Genomic DNA, 11233 nt, shown 5'->3' on the forward strand with positions numbered 1-11233 from the left:
GCTATTGCTAGATGTGTTTTTACTGTACCATTATAAATACCCTTCTTTTGTCATTGAATTAAAGAAGGGTAAGTATATGCTATTATCAATGTTTCACCTTCATGATTGAAATGATGGGATTAATATGACACCCTCCTTTTTTTTCTTTTAAAGAATGATTTCATGAAAGGTGTAACTCCCTCCGACTGATTAGGTTTGAATTGCCTAGACATTTCTTGAAGAACCAGATACAAAATAACAAGATGTAATTCCAATGTTTCCATCAGGTGACAAAACATTTGTGAAGTTGACATTTTTCCACAACATACACATATACATGTGGAATTCATTACATAGGTGAGATGGCCACACAAATCACACTTCTCAACCTTGTTTGAATGCTGCTTCAATAGCACTTCAATTTTGTTAATGCTAGATTTATACAGAAATCCTAGATAATCAATAATGCTGTCCTTGCATGCGCCTTCTATAGGGTTTATCTCAAAAGACCAGTTAATCAATGTTGAATCATCACCATAATCGACAAGTTTTAATGAATTTAGAGACCCATCTAAGCCAATATTGCTTGCTTCCATTCTATAAACATAACTATGTGATGATGAGTCTATGGTGACCAACCTCTCCTTGATCCATGACCTTTCTCCATCCTGCTAAGGGAACATGAAACCAGACACCAGCCTAACATAGCCTGGCATGCCTTCTTCCCCAACTACGTCAGGGCTAACGTTCAACCATTTGCATCCATTCAGGTAGCTTTTTAGTTTGAGAAACCATGGTCCACACTTTGTCAATGGGTGCACCTAAAATGCCACCAACTGATCCACTCCATTTCCCATTTCCCATTTTCAATTCCTGCAGCAAAGCGAAAATTTGAAACTCACAATTTGTTGATTAAACTCAGAACCAATTTCCTTGCCAGCAGTATGGATAATCTTTCTTATATTGGTAGTTGCTTGTCTCATCCTATATATATGTATATATATGTTGTGGTGTCATTTTAACTATATGATTTCTAACTTTTTCTGTTTTGTTCAAACCCAAATATCAGGTCAAAATGAAGGATTTGTTGGATGATTCTTCGAATCATTTGCAGTCATCTGACGCAACTGGTAGTATTGTATGGTCAACAGAGGATGTGTTTGCCAAAGTGATGGGTAAGGAGTGCAAAGGTCGTATTCGTGAGGTAGGATTTGGTCCAAGCCCAAGTGGTCGAAGTAGCAAGAGTGCTCTCACAGACATTGAAATACACTCAAGTCAAGCAAGAGACAATGAAGTTGCACAACTGAAGGCTTCCTTGGCTACTATGCAGGATAAACTTGCAAGTTTTGACGAAACGAAGGAAAGACTTAGTCAATTCGAAGAAATGGAGCAAAGAACGGCTCGCATGTTTCAACAAATGCAACAAAGTTCTTCCCAATGCAATCAGGTATATTAACAAAGACTTAGCCAATGTTTTCTCTTTGTAAGCACTTTGTTGTTGTTGTGAGTGCATATAAATGTCTTCATTTAACTTATTCCCATTTTTTGCCTTGGTAATATTTTCTTGTCATCCTATTTCATTTATGTACACTTATTGAGTTATCATATTTTGTATGTAGGATGTTCCTTTGGCTCAACAATCTCCAACTCTCCAAAAATCGTCAGCCGCATCCTATCAACCAAGTAGCTTATAAGTTTTATCTTGGTGTTCAAGAACTTTTTTGTGTACAAAGAACTATGGAAGAATAACCGCATTTTTTGCAAGTGTTGGATATTTTTAAACACTTTAGAACTTTGATTATAGTATTAGCTTAATTTGAGCGGTTGCTTTAGTCAAAGGACCACATCTTTTTTTGTTAAGCTTATGATGGTGGTTATAGATAACGTTATATATGTATTTGATAATCGATACTTCTATATTAATATTACGTTAATTTGGAGACATTTGTAGTGTTGCTAATTAATTACATTTGTGGTAATGTGTTAGTAGAGCTAAAACTATTACAGGTTTTAAATAGCTCTGAACAATATATTTGTCACAGGTTTAAACAATATTTTTGGTGAAAATGGTAGTTTTAAAGCCCACTGAGGAAAAAAAAAAGGCCTATAGCGGCGGTCAAAAAGCGCCGCAATAGGGTCGAAAAGCGCTGCAATAGTTCAGATTTTACAGTTTAAATAAACCCTATAGCGGCGTTTAAAGCCCGCCGCTATAGGTCCAAACATATAGTGGTGGGTATACCCGCTGCTAAGGGGCAATTAGCCCGTTTTACTGAATTGCCTATAGCGGCGGGATATATCCCGCCGCTAAAGGTGGACACAATAGAGGCGGACATATCCCGCCGCTAAAAGTCAGTTTATACGAATTTGAATGTCATATGGCGGCGGTTTTATGCCCGCCGCAATAAACCAAGACCGCCGCTAAAAGTTGTATCTATAGCAGCGCTTTTTTTTACCGCCGCTATAGACCTATAGTGGCACCGCAAGGGTGGCAGGATCACCCGCCGCTAAAGGTCCATTCAACCTTTAGCGGCGGTTTTTAAGCTTTAGCAGCGTTTTTTGGCCCACCGCAATAGGTCGTTTTTTTTGTAGTGATGTATGAAAAGAATCTAACAAAACCCTCCTTAATTTTATGCTCAGACATTACAAATATAACAGTAAAAAGGAAATTAAAGTCCAAACCAGTTTGAGTTAAACTTTTTCCTAAAAGAATCATATTCTAAAATATCAAACCTACACATCACATCAACCTGCGAGCTACATACATTTTCTTAACCATCAAGTGAACAGTTGATAAAAAGAACTAAACATAAAAATTTCAAGCCTGTTTCTTTTCCTTTTGTTTTTGCTTTTTTGAGATGGTATAAAAATTTTAAGCCTTGATGCAACCAGTCCATGACTTTACAAAGATGAAGAAGACACAGGAAACCACATAGAAGCATGCTTTTTATAAATGACAAAATAATAACACATGTTACCAAGGCTGGCCCTAGGCCAAGGCCATTTAGACTATGGTCTAAGCCCCCAATTATGGGGCAATAAGGTTTTTTTTTTAATTAAAGAAAAAATGTGAGTTAGGTGTACATATTTTTCCCACTTTTAAGAAGACCTAAAATATTAGAGTTACGCTAGTATACTGCAAGTTTTATTACATAGGTCTTATAAATTGATATATCACCAACCACAGAAGTAATTCAATACCCATTTATTTTTTTGTTGAAGTGTCACATCATTGCCACATCAATTTGTAAGTTTTTCGTAATAAAATTTAATTTATAGTAAGTTTAGCATTTTCACCACAAAAAATAATATGAATTAACAAAAATACAGCCCAATTACCATTAAGTAAATGAAAAATGCTAAATCTAATACAAATTTTATGACAAAAAACTTATAAGCTGATGTGACAAGAATATGATTAGTGTCACTTAAATAATATAATAATGACAAAGTTTGGTTACAAATTTGGTTGTAGCCTAAGACAAAAATATGAATGGTGTCACTTAAATAATATAATAAGGATAAAGTTTGGTTACAAACTTAGTTGTAGTCTAAGACTACAATTTCCATTTAAAAAAAATAAATATGACTACATTTTTCAAAAATGTAAATTTTTTTTTTTTGAAAGAAGATAGAAGAAAATGTAAATGTTGAATTGTATATTCTTTATGCTCTTAACACACATGTCAAATTTTGTGTCAATCAGATGTTATTTACTATATAATCTTTAAATGTATTTTTTATGTACAATTTTAGACTACAAAAACTTGCAATTTAAACAAATGATTGACAGCATAGTTATTGATCTTTAACCTCCTAGAAATTTTACAAGCTTAAAGGATATAAGAATAAAATATAATCCAATAGTGGATTTGTCAAAATTTATATCCAATAAAAAGATGGACAAAATTTAGCTACAAAATTGGTTGTAGCCTTAAGTTACAACAATTCTCGATATATTTTTTATTGGAGGTTGTTAGGGAGATAAATACCTTGGGGAGCTTCCTTGAATAATTAATATAACATATAGAGACACATTTTAACCCAAAAGGCTTAAGCCCTACGAGTATGTATTCAATTACACTACAACAAAATGTACTTTTAGTGACGAAAAAATTCATCACTAAAAGTCCAGATTTTTGTCGCTAAGAACCTTTAGTGACAAAATCAGACTTTTAGCGACGAAATTTGTTTCGTCACTATAGCCCCGTCACTAAAAGTCTTGGCGACAAAAAATTTCGTCACTAAAAATCCAATTTGCTTAAAAAAGAAAAAAACTTTTAGGGACAAAATCGTTTCGTCGCTAAATTTTTTCCGCGCTAAAAACAGTATTTAGTGACGAAAATATTTCGTCACTAAAACCATTTTAGTTTATTAAATCATATTTAGTGACGAATAATTTCGTCACTAAAACTACTTTCGGAACTATTTTTAAGAAAATCCAGGCACATATAGCGACGAAAAGTTTCGTCACTAAAACCATTTCTTACAAAATTCTGCTACATTTACTGGCGAAATATTTCATCACTAAAAAATTTTTTTGTTGCTATATTTGTGACGAAAAAATTCGTCACTAAAACTTATTTTTCTGTTTTTATTATTTTCATGGCTTTGATATTAACCTGTAACCTGTCGTTACATTATTTAAACCTTACATTTGATTAACACATTTATTTCAACAACACATTTATAAAAAATCGATCCATACATTCCACAAGTTAAAATTAAAACAAGTATCCAATTCAAACTCCTTCCATACAATAATTGTTTACAACACATACAATAACTTAAGATGTTTTATAACAATACAAAAAATGTAGCATAATATAATTAGAACCAACAGAAGATGTCTCCATATGTCTTCAAATAATGCCAAAAGTAAATCCCCTAAAACCACCAATAAGAAATCTGTACAAATATAAAAACACTACTACATTAAAATCGTAAAGTAAAAACATTAACTATGTTATAAGAAACGTTTCTAACAATGCATTAAGAGTTGCCACACCAATAAATTAAAATCGCAACTCCTAATGTATAAGTTGTAGAAAGCAAATATAAATTTTCAAGTGTGATATAATGGAATTAGTTTCAAATGATACATAAAAAATGAAGTGTTTTAACTTGAAGATAAAGTGCTAACCTATAAGTGATTTAACTTGAAGATGAACCACCCCCATAGGTAAAACCATCATCATAACCCTCGCTCCTCAAAAAATTAAGAATATTCTTTTGAACCTCATCTTGCTTAGCTCGTGCCTCTTGCTCCCTATCTCGCTTCTCTTCATTGCTAACTCTTGCCTCTTTCAGCTCAATTATCTCATTTTCCAACCAATGGATATACTCTACTGAGGAACTAGACGAGGCAGTGGTTACTAGAGAAAAGGAAGGTCTCATGCTAAGTCCTTTTACAATACCAAATTTCTTCTTAAAAACCAAGTTTGAGATCTCCTCTTGTGTAAGGGGAATTGTAGTAGGATCTTGACAATGATCCTCTTGCACTTTGAGAATAGTTTCCTACCATTTGAAAGAGAAAAAACCAAGCAATCACAACATTAATACTACATATGTTATAGCTTTACATACATGATAGTGATGGAATGATACACATACATATGTCATTTCATCCTCATGATGTATCCACCTATTTGTATTTGGATTGAAATGAACATCCTTGTAGATTTTTGCCAATTCAAGAACTTGACCGCCATTATTATTTGTCTGATTAATTAACATTCGAGTGTTAGATAGTTATAGTTAATTAATCACAACATGTAATATACTAAGGTTTAAGAAAATGAAAAAACAAGCACCTCCTCATCAACCCTAACAGCAAGTGCCTTTGTCCCGCATCTATGTGTGCCTGAAGTTTTGCTCCTATTTTCAGAGTTTTTTTTCTTGATTTTTCCTAATAAAGAACATTCAAGATATTCATTAGATCATGAATAAAATAGTATACATTTACTTCATCTAAATATTAATCTAATCATTTGACAACATAATATAGTAAATATTAGATAATAATAATATACGCATAAATAATTTACCAGCCAATCCTTATTGGTCCATCTCCCTTCAATGAGTCCAATCCACTGCTCAAGTGTAGCATTCTTTGGCAGGTGGCTTTTTGCATAGTCAGCACCATGAGATTCTACGAGCTTTTTATAAGTCTGATACAACTTGTTAGAACCGCTACTCAATAATCTTCCACATTTTGTATTTATTGTTTTCATTACCAAGTTGGAATCTCCTTCTAACTCAAACTGATCATGTAAAATGAAGTGTATATGTATTATAAAAATATTATTATATGAATTTAATATGCTTAGTGACAACAAAAACAAGTTAGACGTTATCAATGTATATTTACCGCAATATTTTGAAGCACCACATCTCTAGTAGCAGTATCAACACTTTTTTAATTTTTTACATTGTAACTGGACAAATTACTTCGCACTTGTACGCCAATTTGATTGACAAGCTTGCACGCATTCTTCCTAACAGGAGCATCATATTTTGTAGCTATACGCACTGGCAGTTTACCACTCTTTTCCACAAGTGCCTATACTGCTATACCACGTGTTGTTCCACAAAATATCTCAATAACAATTGCTACGTAGACAAGCATAAAACATTAAGACAAGCACATAACATTTAAGACAATTGTTATGAACTCTACATATCATAATCCATATCAAGATCAACATCAGGTATGCCATGCTCTTCATTTTGATTAGCGTCTCTTGAAATTCCACATTCAGGAACAACCTCAGTTTCAACATCACCCATACAATACTCAATAATATTGTCTTCAACATTGATAGGGCCAACATCAACAATTGCTTCTTGTTGGAATGCATCACTATCTTCTATATTATCATTGGATTTTCCACCCCTGACTTCCGGGACATCAAACACTTCCCTATGTTGGATGCATTGCACAATTTTCCAAGGGTCACGCAATTTGGTATCTTGAAGGTAGAAAACTTGTTTCGCTTGACTAGGAAGTATAAAAGGGTCATTTTGATACCATTGACTTGTAACATCAATGCTCGTGCATTGTACATCGGTTCTTATCGTTCTCCTTCGAACATTGGTACCAATATTGTACCATTCACACTGGAACAAAACAACTTTATGGCGAAACATATACTCTAATTCCCAAATTTTGCACACATGACCATAGAAGTCGTGCATTTCTCCCTCATGGTCCCTTCGGTACATACACCACTGTTTTGGGTTATACAACGATTGTCTAGGTCCCTTGTATGGAACTTTACACCACTAACCATACAAACTATGTACTCCTTCACATGCGACTTAGGACCATTTGCTAATGACCATAACTGTTTAGTAGCTTTTGATGACTCGTTAACTTTCAATCTATTCATCTATATTGACATACAACAAGTGATATTAATTAGTATTAAGCAATAAGCAATGACTATTTAGTAGCTTCTGATGACTCGTTAAATTTCAAATGTCTTGCACGTTCTACGAACCACTTGGGAAACTCTTGTCGTTGGATTTGAGTTATGGCTTCTCCAGTAAGATTATGCAATGTGCTTTTGTGTTTGTTGTTAAAAATAAGGTGATTTATTTTCAGCTAAGCATTGCAGATAATATTCAAAACTTGATTAAACAATATATGCATATGAAATCACATACTTTAAATAAGGCTTTAGTTCAGGACTACTGTACAACAAGTACCAATGAGCAGTATCAAGCAATGCACGAGACAAGTCACCATCATTTCGCCTACCACCTGTAGGTCAGGCGGTCTATGAAAAAACTATCAATTCTTCGCTAGATTCACCAAAATCGTCATTTCTTTCTCTTCGGTTATGCACAGTTTCAATCTCATCAATATACAAAGACTTAAGAATGTAAGCCTCTGCAATCGAACCTTTTGGTCGAGCTTGGCTGGAAACGTATTTTTTTAATTTTCCAAGGTACCTACAAGGAAAAAATACACACAAAATGTGATTTTATACCATGTGGGAAAGATGCAATTGATGAATGCATCAAAAGATCTAATTACCTTTCAATTGGATACATCCACCGATATTGTACCGGGCCTCCTAGAATTGCTTCTCGAGACAAGTGAACAGCAAGGTGGACCATAACATCAAAGAATGCTGGAGGAAAGAACCTCTCAAGCTTGCATAGTATAAGAACTATACGTTCTTCTAGTTTCTCCAATTCACTCCGCTTTAGGGTCCTTGAGCATAAGTCTTGGAAGAAGTTTTCCAACTCAAACAATACAATACTAATGTCTTTATCTGCAAACCCTCGCAACCCAATTGGAAGAATTCGTTGTAGTAGCACATGACAGTCATGGCTTTTCAAACTAGATAATTTACCATTTTTTTTGTTCACTGACCTTAATATGTTGGCTGCATAGCCATCCGGATACTTGACTGATTTCAAAAAGTCATAAAAATCATCCCTTTCATTAGGGCTTAATGACAAGAAAGCCCAAGGCTTGTCATATGATCCGAAATTCGTTTCAAATGCAACATGTGCCTAAAGTTCATATTTTGCAAGTCTATCCGTGCCTTGTCAGTATCCTTGTTTCTCCCCTCGATGCCCAACAAAGTACCGTAAGTACTCTCACTAATGTTCTTCTCCACAAGCATGACATCAATGTTGTGCTTAAGCTTCTTATTCTTCTAGTATGGAAGCTTGTATAAAATACTTACCTTTGACCAATTTGGCTCCCCAATGAGTTGTCTCTTCTTGTTACTTGGATGCTTTCCTAAAATTATATTTGGTATTCTATCTAGCTGCTCTTGTATCTTTCCCACTTGTAACTCTAAAGATCTCTTCCATTTCTCCGATAAACCATTATGCAACCGACTATGTCTCCAACGATGTTCCATAGGCAAATAAGCTCGATGGTTAATGAATCCAATTTTACTTTCCAAAGCTTTTGAATATGGTTCATCGTTGCAAGTGTAACAAGAATAATAACCCTTTGTCCTCCACCCAGACACGTTACCAAATTTAGTATAGTCGTGTATGGTCCATAACAAAGTTGCACGCATCTGAAAATTCTCTTTACTATAAGCATCATAAGTTTCAATACCTTCTTCACATAACTCCTTCAACTCGTCAACCAATGGTTTCAAGTAAATATCAATATCATTTCCCGGTTAATGAGGACCAGGAATAAGCAATGACAACATAAAATATGTCTCCTTCATAACCAGCCAAGGTGGTAGGTTATAGGGGATAAGTATGACAGGCCACATACTATAGTTGTTGTTCATATTCCCAAAAGGGTTAAATCCATCTGTAGCCAACCCCAACCTTACATTGCGAGGATCGAGCGCAAAATCAAGATGTTGCAAATCAAACTCCTTCCATTTCTTACTATCAGTTGGATATCTCATTATCTCATCATCCACATGTTTGTTTATATACCATCTCATGTCCTTAGCTCTTTGGCCTGACATGTACAATCTCCTCAGTCTCGGTGTCAACGGGAAGTAATGCAATACTTTATGAGGAATCTTCTTACCTTGGGCACGTGTATCCTTGTACCTAGGCGCCTCACACACCGAACATTTATCAAGGTTTTCATTTTCCTTCCAAAATAGTGCATAATCATTTTTGCATGCATTTATATGCTCGTATGACATGCCCAAGTCACATAATATCTTCTTTGCTTCATAAGTTGGCCTTGGAACCAACTTATCTTTCGGTAAAACATTTGTCAACAATTCTAACATCATATCAAGTCCCTTATTACGCAAGTTGGTCATTGCATTTATATTCAACATCTCAATAACAGACTTCAAAATACTATAATCAGTGTAACTCGGATACAAATCATGCTTTGCGTCTTCCTCAAGTTTGTCAAAATGACACACCTCCTCATCTTTGATTGCATTTCTTGGTTCCCTTCTAATTTGGACACCTACCAAGGCATCGATACCATCTATATGATCACCATCTGACATTTCATTATCATGAATGTTCTCGTTCAATACACGAGGTTCTCCATGATTATACCAATTAATGTAAGATTGCATAATTCCATGATGAAGCAAATGAATACGCACAGTATGAGGAGATTGTCGATAGCAATTCACACAATGAATACACGGGCACGGAATATTACCACTCAAGTCCACAACCGCTCTTGCAAAATTAATAAATGCATTGACCCCTTCAATATATGGATGGCTTAATCTACCATCGGGTGTCTTACCCATTGTCATCCAACTTTTATCCATATTTGACTACAATTACAAGATGAATGCTACTTTAGTAAAATAAGGACAACTCATGCATAATGTATTCTAACATCTAAGTCTATAAGCTATTTAAATAAAGTTATATCTCATTCATGAATGCACAAGTCTATATTAATACTTAAACAAATATACATTGCACACACAAATATACACTCCCAATATGAATTTAAACCACCATATAACACTATGCAAGCCACCCGCTTGCTCCAACACAACAACCCACCACAAAACCAATCACAAACATCACAACTATAATGCTTACATGTATTGAAATCAAATAAAGGAACACAATTGCTACTAATCAACAAGTTTCATTCACATTTGCAAGAAATTAAAAACATTCCCAATATGAACTTAAACCACCTTATAACACCACGCAAGCCACCTGCTTGCTCCAACATAACAACTCACCACAAAACTAATCACAAACATCACAACTATAATGCTTACAAGTATTGAAATCAAATAAAGGAACACAATTGCTACTAATCAACAAGTTTCATTCACATTTGTAAGAAATTAAAAACACTTCCAATATGAACTTAAACCACCTTATAACACCACGCAAGCCACCCGCTTGCTCCAACACAACAACCCATCATAATACCAACCACAAACATCACAACTATAATGCTTACAAGTATTGAAATCAAATAAAGGAACACAATTGCTACTAATCAACAAGTTTCATTCATATTTGTAAGAAATTAAAAACACTCCCAATATGAACTTAAACTACCTTATAACACCATGCAAGCCACCCGCTTGCTCCAACACAACAACCCACCACAAAACCAATCACAAACATCACAACTATAATGCTTACATGTATTGAAATCAAATAAAGGAACACAATTGCTACTAATCAACAAGTTTCATTCACATTTGCAAGAAATTAAAAACATTCCCAATATGAACTTAAACCACCTTATAACACCACGCAAGCCACCCGCTTGCTCCAACATAACAACCCACCACAAAACTAATCACAAACA

The 11233-nt window shown here is 34.5% G+C and overlaps 2 protein-coding genes across 2 annotated transcripts; one reads left to right on the forward strand and one right to left on the reverse strand.

The window, feature by feature from the left end:
* Positions 1–272: 272 nt before the first annotated feature.
* LOC115989276 lies at positions 273–1717 on the forward strand. The gene is made up of 3 exons (XM_031112946.1): positions 273–336; positions 1049–1426; positions 1599–1717. The coding sequence occupies exons 2-3, from the start codon at positions 1055–1057 to the stop codon at positions 1671–1673; spliced, it is 447 nt and encodes a 148-aa protein (XP_030968806.1). The 5' UTR covers positions 273–336; positions 1049–1054; the 3' UTR covers positions 1674–1717.
* A 4934-nt stretch (positions 1718–6651) lies between these two features.
* On the reverse strand, positions 6652–10217 carry LOC115990217. Its single transcript, XM_031114063.1, has 6 exons — positions 9186–10217; positions 8679–9080; positions 8018–8502; positions 7770–7932; positions 7266–7367; positions 6652–7095 (listed from the first exon to the last, which is right to left on the reverse strand). Exons 1-6 carry the CDS (start codon positions 10215–10217, stop codon positions 6652–6654), a joined length of 2628 nt encoding a protein of 875 aa, XP_030969923.1.
* Positions 10218–11233: the final 1016 nt, after the last annotated feature.

The sequence above is a fragment of the Quercus lobata genome, chromosome 5 (genome assembly GCF_001633185.2).
Source record: "Quercus lobata isolate SW786 chromosome 5, ValleyOak3.0 Primary Assembly, whole genome shotgun sequence".
Classification (NCBI taxonomy): domain Eukaryota; kingdom Viridiplantae; phylum Streptophyta; class Magnoliopsida; order Fagales; family Fagaceae; genus Quercus; species Quercus lobata.

Bases quoted from the DNA above. Each gene is read 5' to 3' on its own strand.
- LOC115990217 (XM_031114063.1), bottom strand. From the start codon at position 10,217: ATGGATAAAAGTTGGATGACAATGGGTAAGACACCCGATGGTAGATTA. The intron at 7,368-7,769 runs GTTTTTTCATAG...ATGTCAATATAG, and splicing joins AATCTAGCGAAGAATTGATA to ATGAATAGATTGAAAGTTAA. The intron at 7,096-7,265 runs GTTAGTGGTGTA...GTTTTGTTCCAG, and splicing joins AGGAGTACATAGTTTGTATG to TGTGAATGGTACAATATTGG.
- LOC115989276 (XM_031112946.1), top strand. From the start codon at position 1,055: ATGAAGGATTTGTTGGATGATTCTTCGAATCATTTGCAGTCATCTGAC. The intron at 1,427-1,598 runs GTATATTAACAA...TTTTGTATGTAG, and splicing joins GTTCTTCCCAATGCAATCAG to GATGTTCCTTTGGCTCAACA.